General features: G+C 59.4%; 4 protein-coding genes across 15 annotated transcripts; 2 read left to right on the top strand and 2 right to left on the bottom strand.

The window, feature by feature from the left end:
* The first annotated feature begins 2,268 nt into the window (after window positions 1–2,268).
* Window positions 2,269–4,999, top strand: ODF3 (outer dense fiber of sperm tails 3). Of its 2 annotated transcripts, XM_040970943.1 has the most exons (6): window positions 2,269–2,379; window positions 2,816–3,016; window positions 3,169–3,270; window positions 3,733–3,854; window positions 4,483–4,623; window positions 4,907–4,999. In XM_040970943.1, exons 1-6 carry the CDS (start codon window positions 2,271–2,273, stop codon window positions 4,994–4,996), a joined length of 765 nt encoding a protein of 254 aa, XP_040826877.1. In that variant the 5' UTR covers window positions 2,269–2,270; the 3' UTR covers window positions 4,997–4,999. The 2 variants fall into 2 exon arrangements, with proteins under 2 accessions (XP_040826877.1, XP_040826878.1); XM_040970944.1 differs by lacking the exon at window positions 4,483–4,623 and having other exon boundaries at window positions 4,907–4,996.
* Window positions 5,000–6,868: 1,869 nt separating this feature from the next.
* Window positions 6,869–8,613, bottom strand: BET1L (Bet1 golgi vesicular membrane trafficking protein like). Its single transcript, XM_040970854.1, has 4 exons — window positions 8,433–8,613; window positions 7,929–8,020; window positions 7,686–7,742; window positions 6,869–7,594 (listed from the first exon to the last, which is right to left on the bottom strand). The coding sequence occupies exons 1-4, from the start codon at window positions 8,449–8,451 to the stop codon at window positions 7,427–7,429; spliced, it is 336 nt and encodes a 111-aa protein (XP_040826788.1). The 5' UTR covers window positions 8,452–8,613; the 3' UTR covers window positions 6,869–7,426.
* Window positions 8,614–8,837: 224 nt separating this feature from the next.
* On the top strand, window positions 8,838–13,555 carry RIC8A (RIC8 guanine nucleotide exchange factor A). 4 transcript variants are annotated; one of them, XM_040970626.1, is made up of 10 exons: window positions 8,838–9,125; window positions 9,505–9,552; window positions 9,633–10,220; window positions 10,485–10,573; window positions 11,050–11,200; window positions 11,823–11,918; window positions 12,082–12,226; window positions 12,295–12,439; window positions 12,639–12,758; window positions 13,079–13,555. In XM_040970626.1, the coding sequence occupies exons 1-10, from the start codon at window positions 9,042–9,044 to the stop codon at window positions 13,107–13,109; spliced, it is 1,497 nt and encodes a 498-aa protein (XP_040826560.1). In that variant the 5' UTR covers window positions 8,838–9,041; the 3' UTR covers window positions 13,110–13,555. The 4 variants fall into 4 exon arrangements, with proteins under 4 accessions (XP_040826560.1, XP_040826558.1, XP_040826559.1 ...); XM_040970624.1 differs by having other exon boundaries at window positions 8,839–9,125; window positions 12,064–12,226; window positions 13,042–13,555; XM_040970625.1 differs by having other exon boundaries at window positions 8,840–9,131; window positions 13,042–13,555.
* Window positions 13,556–14,036: 481 nt separating this feature from the next.
* Window positions 14,037–22,040, bottom strand: SIRT3 (sirtuin 3). 8 transcript variants are annotated; one of them, XM_040970631.1, is made up of 7 exons: window positions 21,882–21,978; window positions 20,760–20,934; window positions 20,233–20,465; window positions 19,637–19,737; window positions 18,031–18,192; window positions 15,825–16,034; window positions 14,037–14,550 (listed from the first exon to the last, which is right to left on the bottom strand). In XM_040970631.1, exons 1-7 carry the CDS (start codon window positions 21,934–21,936, stop codon window positions 14,530–14,532), a joined length of 957 nt encoding a protein of 318 aa, XP_040826565.1. In that variant the 5' UTR covers window positions 21,937–21,978; the 3' UTR covers window positions 14,037–14,529. The 8 variants fall into 8 exon arrangements, with proteins under 8 accessions (XP_040826565.1, XP_040826568.1, XP_040826562.1 ...); XM_040970634.1 differs by having other exon boundaries at window positions 20,760–20,942; window positions 21,882–21,933; XM_040970635.1 differs by having other exon boundaries at window positions 14,275–14,550; window positions 20,233–20,347; window positions 20,760–20,942; window positions 21,882–22,040.
* Between the last annotated feature and the right edge of the window lie 171 nt (window positions 22,041–22,211).

Raw genomic sequence — 22,211 nt, 5'->3', positions numbered from 1 at the left:
TCACCCTCAGACTGTTCCATTAATAAAGCTTCTGCAGCCCAGGTCCTGGCCTCTGTCTCTCTCTCTGCACAGGGGACAGAGCAGGAACATAGCCACACACACACAGACTCACACATGGTGATGGCACACATCGACTCACATGGGCACACACAGACTCACACAGACACAGACTCATGTTGGAGTCCAGCTCCAGCCAAGTTCAGAACTTGAGAAGGGTGTGTGGAGTAGGCATAGAAAAAAGAAATGAATCACTATAATTTCAGGATCATAATGGACAATCCAAGAAAGCTGTCCCCTTCATTTTTACAGAAGCAGTCACAAGCTCTGGCACAGACTTTTAAGTCATGGTCAAGTGGGTGTTTCCAAGGATAATTCTGCCATTTGTTTCACCTTAAAGCTCTCAATAGAAATTCTCAATAGATGGTGCATATCGATCAGTAACACATTCCTACTACAATCCTCATTCTACAACTTAATCTTGAATCAGTTAAGGGAAGAAATGCATCACAAAAAAGGGGGAACCAGAAGATTAAGGGTGGTCAATGGGGGCAGCAGAGACAGACAGCATGAACTGGAAAAGGCCCTTTGGAAAGACTTATCAGCAACATCAACTTCCAAGCTCGCACTGATAGTAAAGACCAACTCACAGTGGCAGACAATGCCTAAATAGATTACAGAATTCTCAGCAGGGTGGTCCGGTGTCCATGCAAAAGGTGGAACTGCATTCAGATGTTTGTAGAGACATCCGCTGGGCCCTGCTGGGCCCTGCGATGCAAGTCCCTGCCATGAAGCAGGAAATTCCTTGAGGCCGTCTGCAATGGAACAGTACTCTTCACACCTTTGTGTCCCCCACATCCACTGCACGAACCCCAGCAGACACACACACACACAGTGATGACACACACAGAGACTCACACATGGTGATGGCACACACAGACTCACACACAGTGACAGGAACCAGACTCAGACACACAGACACACATGGACTCAGGCAGACTAACACACATGGTTTACAAGGGGCAACCACATAAGGAACATGCAGACTGCATACCCCAAACAGAATCCAGGCCAACATTTCCTGAGCTGAGGGATTACAGAGGGGAGCCTGGTCAGGAAGGAGGCAGGAGAGGTTTGGCAAGGGGGTGTGGAGCTGAGAGGATGTGCCCAGAGCTGGGGAAGTTGATAAGCACCCACCAGGCCCCGCCTGCAGATGGCACTAGGTCCTGGACCCACCCAGGAAGTCGGCCAGCGTTGAGTGGGGCGTTCCAGGCAGGGATGTGTTTTGTCTGCTCACAGGAACCCAGGCCCAAGGGCTGGGTTGGCCAGCAGTGGCACAGAGAGGCTGGCAGGGTCTTTGGGGTCACAGGGCGGACAGCGTGGCCTGAACCTCACCTGGACATGCTGCACCTGCTCAGGGGTCTCTGCACAGGGAGGGCTCCCCAGGGTCGCCACAGTCCCTATCTGCTTTGTCCTCATCCCCAGTCCCAGCCAGCACTGGGCAAGGGGACCCTGGGGAGGGAGGGCCCCGGGAGGGACCATTGTCTTCATCACAAGGACTGTGATCTAGAACCCCAGCCTCGAGCCGCACCCAAGACCCACCCAGGCCATACCAGGGACACGGCTCTCATGTGCCATTTGCAGGAACGGGGCAGAGTACCCCCTGATCAGGCTGGGTCCCTAAGAAACCACTCCTGCCCAGAAGAGGTAACCGCCCCAAAACCAGCCCACTCCCCATCCTGGGCAGAGATGCGGTCAAAACCACCCCTGTGGTCACCTGCTCCTTGCCAACATGTTGGGGTATTCAAGTAGAAGGAACCCACCAGGCCCCTGTAGGACTAGCAGGGCCAGAGGTACAGGTCCTGAGAGTAGGATTAGTGGTCAGAACACCAACTAGGAAAGCAGAGGGGAGGGGCTGCCCCCAAGCCTGGAGAGAGGAACCACTTGGGACGCTGACCCCATGAGTGACCCCAGCGCACAGGCCCCTCCCTGACCCTGACGTGACTCTGACCTTATGGGTGAGCTCCAGCACACAGGCCCCCCCTGTTGCTGACCCTGACACCATGAGTGACCCCAGTGCACAGGCCCCTCCCTGACCCTGACCCCGTGGGTGAGCCCCAGCACACAGACCCCTCTCTGACCCTGATCCCATGAGGCTGTTATTCTTGGTCTGACTGGTGTCAGTTAACTGGAGTCATATGGGGACATGGGGGACTGGACCAAACTGAGTCAAGGTCCCCCAGCTCCTGCCACCCTCCTGGACAGAGCTTGCCATGGCGGAGGAGGTATGGGTGGGCACCTGGAGGCCCCATCGCCCCCGGGGGCCCATCATGGCCCTCTACAGCAGTCCTGGGCCTAAGTATCTGATCCCACCCACCACGGGTAAGAGCTGATGCCTTGGTGGGCAGGGTGTGGGGTGAGGTCAGGGTGCTGGGGGGATGGTGGGTGGGTAGGATGGGGTGGGTATGGGGTATGTAGGATGCTGTGAGGATAGGGTAGGGGTATGGAGAATGGGATGGCTTGAGGTGCTGGAGGATGGTTTTGGGTGTGACTGTGGGGAGAACAGGGTAGGTGTAGGGTGAGGTCAGGGTGGGACAGGGTAGGTGTGGGAAAGACAGGGTGGGTGTAGATGTGGGGAGGACAGGGTGGGTATGGAGAATAGGATGGTTGTGGGGTGCTAGAGAATGGGGTGGGTATAGGGAGAACAAGGTGGGCATGGGGAGTGGGGATGGTTATAGGGTGCTGGAGGGTGAGGAGGGTGAGGAGGGTGTGGAGAGGATGGATCTGGGGTGGGTGATGGAACCTGCTCCACCCACAGGATTCGTGAAACACACACCCACCAAGCTGCGTGCGCCAGCCTACAGCTTCCGCGGGGCCCCCATGCTCCTGGCTGAGAACTGCTCTCCAGGGCCCCGCTACAGCGTGAACCCCAAGATCCTAAGGACTGGCAAGGACCTTGGCCCTGCCTACTCCATTCTGGGGCGCTACCACACCAAGACCATGATGACGCCCGGCCCAGGTGAGGGCCCTGGCCAGTGTCCTGTGAGGGTGTGCCCCAGGCAGGGGATGGGATGCAGCTAGATTGTGGCCAAACCCTGTGCCTGATCCAAAAGCCAGTGCCTGCACCCTGGATGCCCTGGTGGACACAGCTCAGCAAACACCCTTTCCCAGGAGATTACTTCCCTGAGAAATCGACCAAGCACGTCTTTGACTCGGCACCCAGTCACTCCATCTCTGCCCGGACCAAGACCTTCCGTGTGGACAGCACTCCAGGTCCACCTCCACCCGTGGGACAGGGAGAGCCCCAAGGGAGGAGCTGGGAGGAGTCAGGAGTCCCTGGGGTGTGGCTGGGAGGAGCTGGTAGTCCTGGGAAGAGCTAGCAGGAGCTAGGAGTCCCTGGGAGGAGCTGAGAGTAGCTAGGAGTCCTGGGAGAAGCTGGGAGGAGCTAGGAGTTCCTGAGAGGAGCTGGGAGGAGCTAGGAGTCCTGGAAGGACCTGGGAGATGCTGGGAGTTCTGGAAGGAGCTGGGAGAAACTAGGAATCCTGGGAGGAGTGGGAGTTCCTGGGATGAGTTGGGAGGAGTTGGGAGGAGCTGGGAGGAGCCAGGAGTCCCTGGGAGGAGCTGGGAGTCCTGGGAGGATCTGGGAGACTCTGGGAGGAACTGGGAGAAGCTGGAAGTCCCTGGGAGGAGCTAGGAGGAGCTGGGAGTCCCATCCTGAGGTTCTGCTCTCCACAGGCCCAGCAGCATACATGCTTCCCATGGTGATGGGACCCCACACGGTCGGCAAGGTATCCCAGCCCTCCTTCTCCATCAAGGGCCGCAGCAAGCTAGGCAGCTTCAGCGATGACCTGCACAAGGCAAGGACAGCCCCACCCGTGACAGATCAAAGACCCCTCCCTGAGAGTCTGTCCCTTCTAGGTGTTTCCGCCCTGGGGAGGGGCAGATGATGGGCCAGGAGAGGGGCACTCAGGGAGACCCAGTCTCAGACACAGCAGAAACAAGCCATGAACCACCTCAGGGAGGGGGTGCAGAAGGCTTGGGACAGCCATTCAAGCATGGGGAAGTGATGAGCTGGCCAGCACCAGGACAGTCCCAGCTGGGAGAGAGCTGTGGACTCATGAGCATGCGTGTGCACACACCCACCCACACAGCCAGGAGGAAGCCACGGGCTCGTTACACACACACACAGCCAGAAGGACGCCATAGGCTTGTGTCTGACACACACACAGCCAGGAGAAGGCCATGGGCTTGTGACACACACACACACTTACATTCATGGAAGGGAGGAGCCCACAATGGCACAACTGAGCTGTGACCACCAGCAAAGTTGAGACCGAGGAGGAGACCCAACATAGGTTGTCCATGAAAAGGGGGTGTCATCTCCATGGATCATGGCCCCAGCTAAGGGCTCCCTGGGATCTAAAAGTTGCCATTGGGGCACCCCATGGCTGTGCAGGCAGAACCCTGCTAATTCCTGCACTCCAGACCCCAGGTCCCGCAGCCTACCGCCAGCCTGATGTGCAAGCAACCAAGTTCAAAGCTCCGCAGTACACCATGGCTGCCCGGGTGGCACCTCCTGGGGACAAGACCCTCAAGCCAGGACCAGGAGCCCACAGCCCGGAAAAGGTGCAGGAAGGGCATGGGAGCAGAGGGGAGAAGGCAGGGTGGGGTCAGGAGCCCAGAGCCCTGACCAGATGCAGGGAATGGGAGCAGAGGGGCAGGGCCCTGGGTGTGTCCAGCACCTGTCCCAGAGGCCATCCCTCTGGTGCAGGAACCTGAACTCCAATTCCCACCTACCTCCCTGGGTGCCTTGACAGTCACGGCTGAGAGTGCTGTGGTCAGGCCTGGCTTTGCACCACCCAGCCCCACCAGAGTGACCCCAGCTCTCCCATGACCACTTCTTTCCCAGGTGACCCTAACCAAGCCCTGCGCCCCCATCGTCACCTTTGGCATCAAACATTCAGACTACATGACACCCCTGGTGGTGGACGTGGAATAGCCTGGCTCAGCTACCACAGTTGGGCCCCCGGGGCTGGACCGTCCTCCAGTGGCAGGGCTGAGATGGCCTGGTCCTGTAGGCAGCCCAGGCGTGCCCAGGCCACCATGACCTTGTGACCTTTTTCTATACTATTTCCCATTTGTTAATCTTGTTTCCTGCAGTGCCCAAATTGTTTAATAAATCATGGATTCCATTAGTAAATGTTATGTTGAGAGAAGAATGCAGCTTCCAGTGGACATGGCTTCCAGGGTCTAGGTGGGGGTACAGGGCCCAAGCCTGATGTCCCTCTCCCATGGCCACTTGGTGCTGTAGCTGTCCAGCCAACAGAGATGAAGGTTCCCAAGTCCATGTCCAGCTCTAGGGCTGGCTATCATGCTGGGAGGAACCTTGGTGCTTGCCAGGCAGGTGGTATGCCCAAGACACCTGTTTGTCCCAGGGCTGACCAGGCAATGCAGCCCGCTTCATCTCCACCTGACATGTTCCACTGAAGCACCAGGAGGTCTGTCAGGCGCAGAAGGGGCAGCACAAAGGGGTGGCGTCAGCCCTTAAAGAGTAGAGCCTGCATCTCCCCCCAGATCTGGAAGAGGGCGGTAGCTGTCAGACACACCCCATGGAGTTGTCACCCCATTCTCCCTCAGCTATACCAGGCCAGGCCACTCACTGCTACCACTATTACTTCCTCTCAGAGGCCAATCATCTCCCCTGCATACACTGCAGGCAACCGAACAAAAGCAGTAGACAGTGCAGGGGTGGGTAGGGCACTGAATGGGCACCCCTAGGAACCAGAGCTGGCTGGGGACCCAGGTCAGCTCAAGGACAACAGACCATGTACAACTGGAGATGACATCATGTTTATTGCACATCTCCAAAGCTAAGGCGCCATGCCTTTCACAACACAGATTGACCCCGGCAGTTGGTCCACATGTGGCCTTCCCAGGGCTGAGGCAACAGGCACAGGGTCCACAGGACACAGGACTGGTGGTGGCATGGGATCCAGCCTGACTGGAGGACTTGCAAAGCACAGTAACCCAGGAGGGGCTAGACGGGCTGCCAGAGCCAGATGGAGCTGGTGTGGGGCAGGGTCAAAGCCTTTTCTGGCGCCCTGGCACCAGATGAGCCAAGTCCACAGGAAATGGACACATGGCCCGGGGCACAGGAGCACAACAAGGGCCCTGAGGAGCCTGCAAAGGGACAGCTGAGGACAAGGCAGAGCCTAGCCCAGTCCAGCCTGGAGGGTCCAGGGATGGCAGACCAGAGGGTGGAGGTGGGGCTGTGATTTCTCCTGGAAACTCAGGAGTCGAGGCAGCTGCAGCAGGGGGGCCAGGTGACCAGGTCGGGTAGGCCAGGAGACCAGGTCAGGGGGGCCAGGTGATCGGGTTGGGAGGGAGTCCAAGTGACAGGGTCTAGTGTACCAGGTGACTGGATCGGGATCCTGATGAGCATATGTAAGGAAAGGGAAGCCCCAGGCAGTCCAGTGTGGGTCGTCCAGGCACCAGGCTGCAGCTGAGGGAGGTCAACATGGCACTCCGAGGCAGCTGTGGCCACCAATGACAGGTCGTCTTGTGAACATGGGGCTGCCCAAGCTGGGGGTGAGGGCCAAGGAGAGGCAGATGGGACAGGAAGGGTAGCTCCGGGAAATCACAGTGTGGTGATAACCGTCACACAGTGAAGACAGAGCCTTCAATCCCAGTGTCCCACATGGGGGTTTTAGTCCCGGCTGCTCCACTTCTGATCCAGCTCCCTGCTGAAGCCTGAAAAGGCAATGGAGGATGGCCAAGTCCATGGGCCCCTGTACCCACGTGGGAGACCTGGCTTCAGCTCAGCTAACTCCAGCTGTTGTGGGCATCTGGGGAGTGAGTCAGCAGATGGAAGACCTCTCTTATCTTTTAAAATACACAAACCTTTCAAAAATGAAAAGGGATGGTAGCCCGGGCTAGGGCGAAGTGCTAGTGGCTGGGAGTGGGGGAATGCGGCAAACCTGTGACAGTGTCCAGCAGCTCTACGGCAGCAGGTCCTTCCAAGGGCCTCCCTCCCACCGCCTGACTCCACAAGGCCCAGCCAGCCCACTGCTAGATCTGTTCTTCAGCTAACACATCTGCCCCCCGTGCCCTGGCCGCATCCTTGAGGAGCTCCCAGCCCCCAGCCCTGGGCCCTGGCCGCGTCCCCCACAGGTTGTAGTGTTACCCAGGGGAGCCCAGGACAGACACCTTCACCCATCAGAAGCCATGGGCTCCACCCCCACCCCTTTCTCTGACCAGGTCCAGGGCTGGGTGGAGTTAACCTTGGTTTCCCCATAGAGAAGGGGTCCAGTCACACAGACAGAAGCACAGGGCAGCGGTCATCCAGGAAGAGATTGGGACTCACAACGGTGACTCCAAAGCATGTGCCCAAGGCTGGGGGACAACACTCGCCCCTTGTGGCCCCTCCCGCTCACGTCCTTGCCCTCGACAAGAGGTAGGAGAGGATGAAGAAGGCCACCATCAGGCCCACAGCCATTCCACACAGCAGCTTGCGGTTGTCCCGCCCTGACCGGGCCACAGAGGAGAAGCGCTTCACACTCCCAGTGAGCAGGCTGGTAACACTGGCCAACTCTGAGTCCTGGGGGTGGGGGAGGGATGGCAGGTCACTGGGGCGGCCTCACCACCTGCAGCTGACGGGCAGCAGCGGGCAGCCAATCACAGTCCCTTACCATGCCGTCCAGGTACCGGTTCTGGTCTTCCGCATCCCTGTCGATGTCCAAGGCCAACTGGATGGGACACACAGCAGCGAGGTCGGGCCAGAGCACACACAGGACGTGGGCCGGCTCTCCCCTTCAGACCAACCAGAGCTCGCCTGTGAGTCGCCAGGCCAGGTGCCCTGTCCCCTAACACAGCTGAGCCACCGGCCCATGCCCTCTGGCTCCAGTCCCCAGGGGCAAAGAGGAACCACTCACCGACTTGAGCCTGGTGACCTTGGAGGCCAGGCTGTCGGCCATGCGTTTGTTGTCGAGGTCCAGGATGTCCTCCACGGCGCCGGGGCTCTGGGCTACGAGGAGAGGGGCCGAGGGTCAGCACCCTGACCACGCTCCCGGCCCGGGGACCTGAGCCCACGGCAACCCTGAGCAGGCCGAGAGCTCGACCACCTTGGGGCGGAGACAGGCAGCGTGGCACCCGATGACGTCCACCTGTGTCCGTCGAGCAGTGGGGCGCCCCGACCAGGCCAGCCACGCCGGGAGCCACCGGCCCGTGCCCTCTGGCTCCAGTGGACGCCATGCAGAACCCGCAGGGGGCCCCGGTCAGGCGGGAAGACCCAGCAGAAGATGGGTTGGCGCCCCTGCCCACCTCGGCGCGTGGCCCTTCCCGGCACTCCCGCCCGGACCCCACACAGGGTCTGCCCGCCGGTCGCAGGGACCGCCTAGGGCGCACACCCCCCGCTCCGGTCCCTTTCTCCCGCTCACCGCGAGCCCAGTCGGCCATGGCGCGCTTCTCCGGCCCGGCGGCTCGGGTCCTGACGTGGCGCAGCAGCCGCGGACCGTCCAGCGGAGGGACAGTCCAGCTGCTCGGACCGGCCTCGGCAGGGACCGCCCCTTCCGCCCACGGCCCGGAGCGCCGAGGGGCGTGACGACATGGCGCCACAACCGGAAGCAGGAGGGCGAGGCAGCTGCACAGCGGGCGGTGGTTGGCCGTTCTTCCTGCCAGTTACTCCGGCCGCGGGCGATGACACGGGGGCGTGGAGGCTCGACCACGCCGATTGGTCATTCCTTGTCCAGTCACTCCGGCCGCGGGCGCTGGTTGGTCATTTCTCGTGCCAGTCACTCCGGCCGCGGGTGCTGGTGCAGGGGCGTGGCGGCTGGGCCGGGCCGGGCAGCGTGAGCCCCGCGGCGGCGCCGCCTTCACCGGAGCCCGTCCCCACTCCCTGGCCGGTGTCCGCAGGGACGCCGCCGGCTCCTGACCGCCCGTCTCCCCGCGCTCCCCGGCGCCGCGCTGCCCTCCCTCGGCTCGGCCCTGGGCTTCCGGGCCAGGGCGGGGCCGGCGGGTGCGGCCCGGGACCGCGTCTTCCGGGCGCCATGGAACCCGGGGCGGTTGCGGACGCCGTGGAGACTGGCAGGGAAGACGTGAGCGTGGACGCTCTGCAGGCGTACAACCGCGAGGTGAGCGTGGCGGGTGCGGGGGTAGGTGGGGCCTGTGCGGGGAGCGGGGGCTGATGGGGCAGGCCGGGCGCGGCCGGTGCAGGGAGCGGGTGCAGGGGCAGTGGGTGCAGCCCGTGCGGGGCAGGCTGGGTGCAGGGGCTGGTGCAGGTGGGGCAGGCCGGTGCAGGGGGAGATGCAGCCCGTGCGGGGAGCGGGTGCCGGCAACAGGTGCAGCCGGTGCGGCCCTGCAGGTGGGGCAGTGCAGGTGCGACCCGTGCGGGTCAGGCCTGGTGAGGATGATGTGGGTGCAGCCGATGCAGCCGGTGCGGGGCAGGTGCGCCCACGGCGGGGCCTGCTGCGGGGCGGGGTCTGCGCCCGCATCCACCGCGTGTCCCCGCAGCACTCAGAGAGCTTCAGCTTCGACGACGCGCAGCGCGAGGACCGGAAGGTGGGTGCGCGCGGGCGGGTGGCGGCCCCGGAGGAGGCACGGAGAAGGCCCCGACCAACCCACCGCTGTGCCGCCCGCAGAGGCTCGCGGAGCTGCTGGTGTCCGCGTTGCAGCGGGGCCTGCCGGCCGCCCACCGCGTCACCTGGCTGCAGAGCGTGCGCATCCTGTCCCGGGACCGCGGCTGCCTGGACACGTTCGCCGGCCGCCCCAGCCTGCAGGCCCTGGCCCGCCTCGCCGGCGTCGCCCCCTCGGAGGGCGGCCCGGAGCTGGCGGACGCCGACGTGGCCCTCGAGGCCCTCAAGTGCCTGTGCAATCTGGTGCTCAGCAGCCCCGCGGCACAGGCGCTGGCAGCCGAGGCCGGCCTGGTAGTGCGGCTGGCGGCGCGCGTGGAGCTGAACCGGGAGGGGAGCGTTCCACACGATGTGCGCTTCTTCGACTTGCGGCTGCTATTCCTGCTGACCGCGCTGCGCACCGACGTTCGCCGGCAGCTGTTCGCCGAGCTGCACGGGGTGCACCTGCTGACCGACGCCCTGCAGCACACGCTGGGTGCGACGCCCACCCTGGGCCCGCCTGAGTCGCTGCCCCTGCCAGAGACAGAGCGCGCCATGGAGATCCTTAAAGTGCTCTTCAACATCACCTTCGACTCAGTCAAGGGGGAGGCGGAGGAGGTGAGGGACCCTGGATGATGGGGTGTCTGAGGTCACAGGCTGGGTGGGGGAGCCAGATGCAGAGTGACGTCACCACCTGGGAAGGGTGCCCTGACGTCATGCTGTGAGTCTGCCCACCTGTCAGGAAAACGTCAGGGTCTCCGCTAGCCCCACTCTCAGCAGCATCTCCAGGATCTAAGTGTGGGGAGCTACTCTTGATCCCTGGGTTGCCTGAGTTGGGGTGGGCGGGGCTTCCTGCCACAGCAGTCCTTATTCCATGGTCAGGAAGATGTTGCCCTGTACCGGCGCCTGGGGATGCTTCTGCGCCACTGCCTGATGGTCACTGCGGGAGACCGCACGGAGGAATTCCACGGGTGAGGGTGGGGCCTGTGGGCTGGGATGGTGGGTGTATGGGGGAGGGCAGGGACTGTGGGCTCAGAAGGTGGGGTGCATGGGGAGGGCGGGGCCTGTGGGCTGGGATAGTGGGTGCACGGGAAGGGTGAGGCCTGGAGGGAACCTGGTTCCTCATTTGGTGCCTAGTCTTGATGGGTGTCACTGGGCCTAGGCTGCCCCCCACTGCTTTGTGGGATGCTTGTAAAGTGGTTGGGATGACTGCTGTGGGTTTAGGGGAGGAGTCAGAGGCAGGGATGAGAAGTAGTTCCTCATCCTGGCTCCTAGAACTGGATGGCCTGGCCTGGAGGTTTAGGCTAAGCAGGGAGGTGTCCCAGAGGTCAGCCGCAGCCTCAGTGCATGTGTGGAAACTGTGGCTCCCAAGACCCTGGGTCAGATCCCCTGTGGTCTCAGCAGGGTGTCCCAGGGCACCTGCTGCAGCCCATTCCTCTGCCCCCAGCCATGCCGTGAACCTCCTGGGGAACCTGCCCCTGCGGTGTTTAGATGTCCTTCTAACCCTGGAGCCCCACGAAGGCTGCCTAGAGTTCCTGGGGGCCAACATGGACGTGGTCGGGGTCCTCCTTGCCTTCCTCGAGAAGCGGCTACTCCAGGTGGGCAGGGCCCTGCTGAGCAGGTTCCGGATGGGTGTGACCTGCTCCAAGTGGGTGGGGCTCACTAAGTGGCCGCTTGGTGGACAGAGCCTTCACTGGGCAGGTGCTGGGTAAACAGGGCCTGCTCTGGGTGGGCGGGGCTTGCCATGCAGGCCCTCCAGTGGCTGTGGCTCTGGTTGCTGTTTCTGTGCCATCCACACTGGTAGTGGATGCCTGGGCCAGAATTATGTGGTTTGCTGGCCTCGCTTCTCTTCCTCCACGTACCTGCTTTTGCTGAAAACTGCAGGGGGTCCAGCCAAGATCCAGTGGCCTTTGGGGCTCCCATAGACAGCACTATTGCATGCATGGGCAGTCCTTGGGGGATTGGTGGCTCAGACTCAGGCCTACAGGAGGTGCTCTGGGCAGAGGACAGGGGTCAGGCAAGGCTGTTGTGCGTGGGATACCCTGCTTGTAGCTGTTTACCACTCACATCAGAGAGGCTGGGCAGGGACAAGAGTGTTGGCTGTGTGGGCAGTCTGGGTACTGTGCCTTGGTATGAGCATCTGGCTGTAGTCGGGCCCGGACCAGCTGGGCCAGTGTCCACGCTGGGTCTACGGTCAAGCTGACACATGCTTCTCCGCAGACGCACAGGCTGAAGGAGGGTGTGGCCCCCGTGCTGAGCGTGCTGACAGAGTGTGCCCGCATGCACCGTCCAGCCAGGAAGTTCCTGAAGGCCCAGGTATGTGGCTCCGGAGCGGGGCCCTAGGCCCAGATATGTGGCATGGGAGCCTGGGCCTAGGTGTGTGGCATGGGAGCAGGGCCCTGGGCCCAGATGTGTGGCTCTGGAGTTGGCCTGGGTGGGGTTTGACAGACCCCAGGCTCAGGGGCCACTGCCTGCCCAGGTCCTACCCCCACTGCGTGACGTGCGGACGCGGCCCGAGGTCGGGGAGCAGCTGCGGAACAAGCTGGTCCGGCTCATGACACACCTGGACACGGATGTGAAGAGGGTGGCTGCAGAGTTCCTGTTTGTCCTGTGCTCTGAGAGCGGTGAGCTGGGGCGCCCTGGCCTGGCCCTTCATGGCAGCGTCCAGCGCTGATGTCCCCTTGTCCCCCAGTGCCCCGGTTCATCAAGTACACCGGGTATGGGAACGCTGCCGGTCTCCTGGCTGCCCGGGGCCTCATGGCAGGGGGCCGGCCTGAAGGTCAGTACTCGGAGGACGAGGACACGGACACAGACGAGTACAAGGAAGCCAAGGCCAGGTGTGTGGGCCTCAGCCTCTGCTGCCCTCGTTGGGATGGGGGGTGGGTGGGGCAGGACGAGGACACTTTCCAGCCCAGGCTGTCTGCCAGCCAGGTGTCCTGGGAACCCGTCCTGCAGCTGCGTTCCCCCTGGCCCTCCACAACCCTTCCATCCCCAACTCTCTGCTAATAAATCCACACGTCCCCTCCTGAGAGACAGCATCAACCCAGTGACCGGGAGGGTGGAGGAGAGGCCGCCCAACCCCATGGCAGGCATGACGGATGAGCAGAAGGAGCACGAGGCCATGAAGCTGGTGAACATGTTTGACAAGCTTTCAAGGTGCACTGTGGGATGGCTGTGGGCAGGGGGCTGGGAGGTCAGGAGGTCTCGGGCACAGCCCTGGGGAGGGTGCAGGTCCAGTTGATATTGGGCCCTTCAGAGATGACAAAACCAAGGCCCCAGGAGTCTGTTCAGTGTCTCAGGGAGTAAGCAGTGGGTATCTCAGAGGACGGTGGGCATCAGTGGCAGTGAGCATGGAGGTTGGTATCTCTGGGCAGTGGACGTCTCAATGGGTGGTGGCATCTCAGTGGCCCCTCCCCAGCATTCTGCCTGTCCCCTGCAGGCAGAAGGTCATCCAGCCCATGGGCATGAACCCCCAGGGCCACCTCACACCCCTGCAAGAGGCCATGAGCCAAACCATGGAAGGGCAGCTCTCCTCAGACACCGACTCGGACCCGGACTGAGGACCCTTCTGCTCTGCAAACTAAAACTGGTGCTGCCTCTGGAGCCGGGAGGGGCCCGGGCCCCTCCGCAGCCTGGGATTCCCCCTTCCTCCCAAGGTTTTGCTCTGGCCATGCTGTCCCCAACTGGCAGCCTTGTCCCGCTGTGACTCCAGGCACAGATGAAGTTGGTTTTCATGCTGCCACAAGAGCATATGGACCACAGGGCCTGCCTGGACACGAGCCAGCACATCAGGGCAGGGTCAGGCTGGGCGTGAGGATGCTGGAAGCCACATGCAGATGTGGCAACAGCCCCACCTATTTCCAGCAAGCTCGGGAACCACATGATGTGAAGGGAAAAGCCCTTTATGAGACAGCCACAAAACATCCCACAATAAAAATGATGTTGGGCAAGAATGTATGCTCCTATGTCTGTGCGTCATGTAAAATACTAAAGAAAGGGGGAAACACGGGGTTTTTCAACATGGCCACAGTGCGTGTTGTGGTTGTCAGCTTCTATCCAGGGAGGTGTGGTTCAGGGTGGAAATGATAGCTCACATGCAGGGAGGTGAGCACAGGGGACAGCTCACACAGGAGGTGAGCATGGGGGAATGGCCCACACACAAGAGGCGAACACAGGGATGGCCTACACACAGGGGATGGCTCACACACAGGGAGGTGAGCATGGGGGACAGCTCACACAGGAGGCAAGCACAGGGAATGGCCCACACACAGGGAGGTGAGCATGGGGGAACAGCTCACACAGGAGGCAAGCACAGGGAATGGCCCACTCGCAGGGAGGTGAGCATGGGGAATGGCCCACACACAGGGAGGTGAGCATGGGGAGTGGCCCACAGGCAGAGAAGTGAGCACAGGTGAGGGTATAGCTGTCACGCTGTGAGGCCAGGCTACCTCTTCAGGACAGAGCTTTCAGTGGGCACCCCACAGCCCTGGGGTCAGGATATCAACAAAGGCACGAGACAATTCCAGGGCTGGATGCTGGTAGTTGGGAATGGCTGAACTATCCGTGTCCTTTCCCCACAGGAGCGACAGGGCTTCCAAGTGCGCTGACCTGGACAAAGGGGCTTTGTTCTGATGTCTCCCACCCCGACCCCAGGAATCAGTGACAACAGACGTCCACTTGGGCTGAGGTTTACTCTGTCTGATGTCACAAAGTGTGTAACTTACAGGGAGGCCAATAAGGAGATCCAGACCCCTAGGACCAAGCCACTCAGTCCCTGGTTTGGCTCTATCCACCACCAGGACGAAGCTCCCACGCTGGTGGTCAGCACACAGAGCTCCAGGCGACTCAGCAGAAAGGACCACATGTGCTTGTCTGGCCAGTGTCTGCTCCAGTCCTCACATACGGCTTCCTGTGAGTCACCCATGTCCTATTTGTCCAATCCATCCAGCTGTGGCACAGGGGAGAGATGGACAGTGAGAGCGACTGCTGGGCCGTTTCAAGACTCGGGACGAGATGGAGCTGAGATCTGATTTGTGACAGCAAGTGCTGTGGCCCCCTGGTGTGGCCTGGCACTGTGACCAGAGTGGCAGTCCTGGGGACCTTCTGCCTACTCAGACACAGGTTTACATCTTGGCTCTCCTCATAGGAGGAGGGGTTCCTGTGTGGACAGCTCAGAAACCACAACCAACATCCATAATTCTGGAGCCAGAATGGCAGCAGCACCTTCTCTAAGGCCTCCCTAGTAGGCCAGGAGAGCTGGAAAAATGCTTCCCTCGCCCAGGTCTATGAACTGGCCTGACCAGGGTCCCTACTGCTTGTGAGCCAGCTTGCCATCCCACAGAAATGGCACCTACATCCAGGCCCTCAGCTAGTTCAGGAATAAACTGGATCCTGGAATTGAGGGTGGCAGGGCCGTATGTGGATGACAAAGTCCATCTCACCCCCTTAGTAACCAAGCAGTTGCTAGGTCCACTCTGGGTAAGACACAGATTGCACTAGAAGGTGGGGAGAGTGCTTGTCTGTGCTGTAGTGGACTGGGGCAGACAGCAGGTGTAACACATCTGATGAATGCACAGTGTCACACCACCCATCACAGAAAGCAGCCCTGAGCCCCACGGCTCTGACCCGGACCCTTGGGGCCGATCCCACGTGCCCCATGGCTCTGACTGGGACCTTCGGAGTCGCTCCCACGTGCCCCATGGCTCTGACCGGGACCCTTGGGGCCGATCCCACGTGTCCCATGGCCCTCACTGCTTTCTGCCACTCCACTCAAGATCATAAGTTTTGGCAGTTGGCAGGAGGCAGATCTGTGGCCTCAAAACTGCATCTAGAAGCTTGCAAGTATAAGCCTGGCCCCTCCACAAGGTGCAGGGAACATCAACCACTTGTTGACCTGCATCACCTGCCAGACCTCAGGTCATCCAGCTCCACACCAGGGGGACTAGACCCTAACTCCTCACCAGGAAAACCCCAGGCCCCAGCCCCCATACCAGGGGACCCCAGACCCAGCTCCTCATCAGGGGACCCACAGGCCCCAGCTCCTTACCAGGACACCCCAGGCCCCAGCCCCCACACCAGGGGACCTCAGGCCCCAACTCCTCACCAGGAAGACCCCAGCCCCAGACCCCACACCAGGGGACCCCAGACCCAGCTCCTCTTCAGGGGACCCCAGACCCCAGCCTTCACACCATGAAGACCCCAAGCCCTGCACAGTAGTCATACCTTTCTTGTTTCCTGCTGCACAAGGTCTTGCATGTCCTGTGTCCAACCCAGAAGCTCCACCAGCTCCTCCACACCACGCACCACGTCCCCAAGCCGGGCCACATCCCTGCTGCGTGGACGAGAGGCCAAGGACCCCACCAGGTTCCAGTTGATGAGCACTCGGGGCACCGAGTTCCCTACAGCCTCAGACAGGCTGGCGAATGGCTCCACCTGGAAGACAGGCACAGCAGGTACTCCATGGCCAGTAGCCACCCCCTATGTTACAAAGCTATCACTTCTTTTCTGCAACTGAACTTCCCCTGCCTAATCGGAGTGACCCGGCTACCCCCTCCCTACCCTCCTGCCAGCCACACACTCTGTGATGTCCCTGTGCCCTGGGCGTGTCCCTAGATAGGGTCATCACTGCCTTGGGCATGGCACCCATCCCTGTGGGGAGCCATGCAGTTGGGTCAGATGGCATGGGTGTGTGATGAGCACCGCTCCTCAGTTAGCAAGGCTACGAGGGGTTTCTGAGTGTGAGACAAGGCCTGGCAGAATGTCTCTGGTCACCTCATTGCTGCCTCACCCATTGTATGGAACTCAGTCACCTCTCTGATGTTTCATAGAATTCTTTTGAGGATATTGTTGTTGTTTTTTTGTTAATGTGAAGTGATTCCTGTAACTGGTATGACACCTCAAATTGATCAATCATGTTACGATAAAAACACCTTTAGTAATGTAAGGCTATGACACACAGCCAAAATATACAATAGTACAATTGAGCCCACTATCTTTCCAAACATCCTGTTATGTGCCCATTTTTGTCCTGAAGTTTGCCCTAGTATAAGTAATGTTTTCCTTAAGAAACGGCTTCATAATATACTGGAATAGATGGCAATCATGGAGGTACAAAGAGTTTGTTTACCATACACCTCAAACTGTTACAACACATGATATGACACATTTTAGTTTCTTATCACAAGAAAGCAAAATATGTGGAGCATCTTCTAAAAGGAAACAAAACAAAACCCCCTCAAAATGGCTTAAATCTCAATCTTATACTGGCACTTATATTTAGGGAAAGAAAACAATTTATAAAAATTTCTATCTTGGGCCCAGCGCGATGGCGCAGTGGTTAAGGTCCTCGCCTTGCATGCCCAGGATCCCATATGGGTGCTGGTTCTATCCCCGGCAGCCCCGCTTCCCTTCCAGCTCCCTGCCTGTGGCCCAGGAAAGCAGTCGAGGACGGCCAAAAGCTTTGGGACTCTGCACCTGTGTGGGAGACCCGGAAGAGGCTCCTGGCTTCAGAGCGGCATAGTATCGGCCGTTGCGCTCACTTGGGGAGTGAATCATCAGACGGAAGATCTTCCTCTCTGTCTCTCCTCTCTGCATATCTGCCTTTCCAATAAAAAAATAATAATAAATCTGTTTTAAAAAAATTTCTATCTTATATTGGCATCTATATTTAGGGAAAGAAAATAGTTTATATAGATGAAAGGAAGTTTCTTGTAGAGGCCCTCTGTTTATAAATTAGCTGAATTGCCTTGATCCCTTTCACTGCCCTTTAACAAAAGAATAAAAAACAATTGAATCAGCACTAGGTGAAGGTGACCGTAATTAATGCATGATTTGATTATAACATTTAGCAAAGAATCTATGTTATATCCTTTTATAAAATCCTCTCATTTATGATCTTTTAATTCTGTATTCTTAATATTTTAATCAATGTTAGTTTGTGTTTAGTAAAAATTGATTTTGAGTATAAGTGAACTACTTGTCACTATGTAACTGCATGCGCTGCCAACCGTGGAGTTCCTGGCTTCAGCCAGGTGATTGCAGGTTTCAATGAGAAATGGTTTGTTAAGAATGTTTTCTTTGAAATAGAAAAATATTTTTTAGGATTGCTTCTTGCATTTTCATAACCATGATGTAATGAAAAATGAAACAATTGGATGTTGTGCAAAATTTGTGATGATTTATGTATAAATAAAGAAGGCAACTTTGCTGAGTTGTCCATTATGAGCATCAAGCTATAGTGGTCCGTGTCTTATCTCTTCCTATCATCTCACCGATCCACGCATCCTTTGCAAGCTCTCAGTCAGCTGGAGCTGGTCTCCAGCACATCCCCCAGCACAGGACCCACCCTTCTTACCCCACACCCAGAGCCACCTCCTGCCTCCAGGCCAGAAGCACCCCAACGCCTCCCTGCCCAGCTGAGCCCCCACACCTCCAGTGAGGTCCCCAGGATGAGCAGCAGGTCCGCCATGGGAAAGTCCACTACATGCAAGAAGAACCTGTGGGGCAGCGGCTCCCCGAAGAACACAATGTCAGGCTTCACCACGCCCGTGCAGACCGGGCAGGAGGGGACCCTGCCTGCCATCACGTCAACCTGGACAACAGAGAGGCAGGCAACGCCTTGTGAAATGAGTCACTCACAAAAGCCGAGACCAGCGCACAGACCCCAAGACCAGCTGGCCCAGCGGCAGCCACCTACTTTGAATGTGGGAGCAGGGGCAATGGGTCGAGTGGGGCGAATTTCCAATGACTTTGTCCCCAGCGCCTCAGCAGACACCACTGACAGTACTCGGCCCCAGTGGCACACAGGGGACAGACCCGACCCTCAGTGTAGCTGGGCTGGCAGTGGCTGGCCTCAGCCCTGGGTGGCATTCAGCTTGGCCTCATGGCTGGCTGATGCTGACGGCAGCCCCAACATCCACACATGGGTGCGGCATTGAGTGCACGCTGCGCCAGGGAGCTGCGCAGGAGAGGAGCTCAGACCTGGCTCCCCGAGGCAGTCCTTCACAGCCAGTGGCATTTTTAAAAGGTTTCTTTAAAAGTTTACTTATTTGAAACACAGATTTACAGAAGACAGATTATCCTGCTGGTTCACTCCTTTCATTTCAGGGGGCGGAGGAAAGACAGGACAGCCAAAGTGTCGGTTAAGTGTGGAAAAGTACAAAACGCAGTGGACATGATAGGAAACCAGAGCAAAGGGACCCAGGTGACACACAGGAGGCACAGCCAGGGTGGGGCAACCTGCAGCTCACCCTCATCCAGCAGCGAGGGACCAAGGAGCCACAGGTGAGTAAGTAGAGAATGCCATGCAATAGAGGTGACAGCTGCACACACACTACACACCACACACACCCCACACAGTACTGCACACGCCACACACCACATACACACACCCCCTACACGGTACTGCACACGCACCACACCACACACACCCCACACGGTACTGCACACGCACCACATCACACACACACCCCACACAGTACTGCACATGCACCACACCACACACACACACCCCACACGGTACTGCACATGCACCACACCACACACACCCCACACGGTACTGCACATGCACCACACCACACACACACCCCACACGGTACTGCACACACCACACACGGTACTGCACATGCCTCACACACACACCACACAGGCACTGCACATGCTAAATGGGGAACTGTGAGCGAACACTTTGCTTGAGAGAATAAATGAGTGAGAGGATTCTTGCCAAGATGGTGCTTCTGGGGGACACGTGCATTGCCCACAAGTTTCCCACACTGTCCTGCAGGACACTCACCGACCTAGGGCTGCCATACTGCTCACGGAGGGCAGTCACTCCATAAGGTCACAAACGGAGCAGAATTCACAGCCAAGCGAATGCCCTCAGTGCACTGCTGAGTGAAGGGCCAATGCATGGGAGTATGAACACGGCCTGTGGCTGTGCCTGCACAGAACCTCTCACGAGGGGATGCCAGGGTGGACAGAGGCCCTAGCTGGAGGCAGAAGCATCCACCCCACACAGGGAGCCAGCAGCAACCTACCCTGAAGTTCTCACCAGGGAAGCTTCGCCGACACACAGTGCACGTGGCAGAGGCAAATGTCCCATGGGCTTCCACCAGCTTAGAGGCTGGGATGCCAGATGCTGAAAGGCAACCGAGACTGTGTGCAGTGGGGGAAGGATGCACAGGGCTCTGGGCCACTGAGGTTGCTGGGTCAGCGGAGGGGACTCCCCACGAAGCACTGAGGGCCCCCAGGTGGGGCGAGGCCATCAGAGCGTGGGCACCAAGACATATGAGACAGTAAGGACCATGCCTAACCACACATGCGCCACACAAAAACCCATGCCTCCACCCACTGAGAGACGCTTTTCTGTGGGAACGGGATACATGGTGGCTTCTGAAATTGTGACCACAGTGGGGGCCTCCACCCCAGGTCTGCCCTGACTGCAGTGCTGAAACCAGGCAGGCAGCCCCACCCTCCCAGGAGTCAACCCAGGTGACACCGAGCGGTGGGGTCTCAGCAGAACTCATGCCCACAGGGATGCTGGGAAAGTGGCCCCTAAATGCCCTGAGGTGGACACACCCTGGAGGTCAGGGAGATTCCCAAGAGGTTCAGCGAGGCCTAGCCCCCAGCTCACCCCTCTCAAGCCCGTCGATGTTCTGCGTGTACAGCCGCAGAAGCAGCCCCTTGTCATGCAGCAGGCGGAGGAAGTAGTGGGTGACATTGGGTCTGTAGTTCCCTGGGTACAGCTCCTTGGCCAACATGAAGAAGGGCTTGGGGTTATGAAAGAAGAACTCGAGTTCAAAAATTGCCTCGGGGTAAGGCAGGTTGTACTTCTGCAGGTTACTGTAGAGGCCGCTGCCTGAAGACCTGCAGAGGGGGCAACTCTAAGCTCAGCAAGAGCAGGCAAGAAGAGTGTGGGAAAGGAGAGCATGGCATAGCAAGGCATGGCAGAGCAGGGCAGGGTGTGGCAGGGCAGGGCGTGGCAGAGTAGAGCAAGGTGTGGAATAGCAGAGTTTGGCAGAGCAAAGCATGGCAGGGTGTGACAGCAGAGTATGGCAGGGCAGGGTGTAGAATGGTAGGGTATGGCATAGCAGGGTGTGGCAGGGCATGGCACAGCAGAGCATGGCAGCAGCACCAAGCGCATCAGAATGGCAGCTGTACCTGAAATCGGGGATGCCACTGGGGGTGCTGATGCCAGCGCCCACCATGACCACCACACGCTGGCAGGCTCCAGAGCGAATCAGTGCAGCCACATCCTGCAAGGAGAACTTCCCAGAACTTCTTGGGCTCCCAGAGATGGCTGATGCATTGACCAGAGGTGGGAGCCTTCCACCACCTGCAGTGCTGACAGCACAAGGCCCAATGGCAGAGGCCACTGTGCAAGGGCCCCTGACCCCAGGCTGACCAGCACAATATACCCTCCCACAATGAGAACAACCACACATCCACCATGGAGAAGGACCACGTGTTAACTATGAGGAACAACCATGCGTCCACCATGGAGAAGGACCACATATGCACCATGAAAAAGGATCATGCATCCATCACAGGGAAGGACCACGCAGAGAAGGACCACACATCCACCATAGAGAAGCACCACCCGTCCACCATGAGGAAGGATCACATCCACCATGGAGAAGGACCACACATCCACCAGGGAGGACATGTGTCCACCATGAGGAAGGACCACACATCCACCACATGAGAGCTGACCCAGAGCACGCCAAGTGCCATGGATGACCCCACTCAGTGCCCTCACTGGGGAAGGACATCACCCGTGGGGATGGGGAGCAGCAGATTCACTTTTCACAGTCACCTGCCCACAGGAGCAGGTATATACAGTCTGGTAGCAAGGGGAAGGGCAGAGGGACACTGAGGGACAGGCCTGGGTGCCCCAGGTCTCCTCCCACCCCAGGTCTCCACCTCCTGTCCCAGGTCTCCTCCTCCTCCTGTCCCAGGTCTCCCCCCCGCTCCAAGTCTCCTCCTCCTCCTGCCCCGGTCTCCTCCTCCCCCTGCCCTACAGTGAAAGACGCTTAAGCAGGTGTCATCCGCACTGGCATGGTTCCCTCACACTGAAGATCTAATCCTGCACTAAACACGACGATATAAACCCTGCAACAGCCGTGTCAGAGACCCCACGGAGAGGGCTTGGCACGAGGAGGGTGCGGACACGATATGGAGACAGGCTGCGGGCAGAACGATCGCTCGCCGGACACGCGCGCTCGTTCCGCCCTTCCACGTCCTACCCCGTCTCCGTAACCCACGCCAGCCCGGCCATCTCACCTCCCAGGCCCCACAGCCTGCGCGCGGCCAAGGCGCACCGGCTCCACAGCGCCATCTTCCTCCGCGGCCCTGGGCAACCTTCGGGATCACGTGCCTTGGGCGACCTTCGGGATCACGTGCCCTGGCCAGGTTCTGACTACGCCCCGCCTCCAGGCTTACTGGTCCCGCCCCTCCCCCCGGCCCCGGCCGCCCCCCGGCTCGCTGGCCCCGCCCCTCGATCCCGGCCCCACCTTCCCGGCTCACTGCCCCGCCCCTCACTCCCGGCCCCGCCCCTGCGCCGGCCTCGCCCCGCCTCCCGGGCTAGCCCGGGTCCTCGCGCGTCCCGGAAGA

This window comes from Ochotona curzoniae, unplaced genomic scaffold (assembly GCF_017591425.1).
Source record: "Ochotona curzoniae isolate NIBS_2020 unplaced genomic scaffold, NIBS_Ocur_1.0 scaffold_4937, whole genome shotgun sequence".
Classification (NCBI taxonomy): Eukaryota; Metazoa; Chordata; class Mammalia; order Lagomorpha; family Ochotonidae; genus Ochotona; species Ochotona curzoniae.
This window is presented reverse-complemented; position numbering and strand designations above follow the sequence as displayed.

Coding starts and splice junctions, on each gene's coding strand:
- SIRT3 (XM_040970628.1), bottom strand. CDS start 21,043: ATGTGTGGTTGTTCTCATTGTGGGAGGGTATATTGTGCTGGTCAGCCT. Junction 19,738..20,232: donor CATCGACGGGCTTGAGAGGG/GTGAGCTGGGGG, acceptor GTTGCCTTTCAG/CATCTGGCATCCCAGCCTCT. Junction 16,035..18,030: donor TCCTGGGGACCTCACTGGAG/GTGTGGGGGCTC, acceptor CCTGTCTTCCAG/GTGGAGCCATTCGCCAGCCT.
- ODF3 (XM_040970943.1), top strand. CDS start 2,271: ATGGCGGAGGAGGTATGGGTGGGCACCTGGAGGCCCCATCGCCCCCGG. Junction 3,271..3,732: donor CCGTGTGGACAGCACTCCAG/GTCCACCTCCAC, acceptor TGCTCTCCACAG/GCCCAGCAGCATACATGCTT. Junction 4,624..4,906: donor GAGCCCACAGCCCGGAAAAG/GTGCAGGAAGGG, acceptor CTTCTTTCCCAG/GTGACCCTAACCAAGCCCTG.
- RIC8A (XM_040970624.1), top strand. CDS start 9,042: ATGGAACCCGGGGCGGTTGCGGACGCCGTGGAGACTGGCAGGGAAGAC. Junction 10,574..11,049: donor CGCACGGAGGAATTCCACGG/GTGAGGGTGGGG, acceptor CTCTGCCCCCAG/CCATGCCGTGAACCTCCTGG. Junction 12,227..12,294: donor TGTCCTGTGCTCTGAGAGCG/GTGAGCTGGGGC, acceptor CTTGTCCCCCAG/TGCCCCGGTTCATCAAGTAC.
- BET1L (XM_040970854.1), bottom strand. Junction 7,743..7,928: donor AGGTCACCAGGCTCAAGTCG/GTGAGTGGTTCC, acceptor TGTCCCATCCAG/TTGGCCTTGGACATCGACAG. Junction 7,595..7,685: donor ACCGGTACCTGGACGGCATG/GTAAGGGACTGT, acceptor CCCCACCCCCAG/GACTCAGAGTTGGCCAGTGT.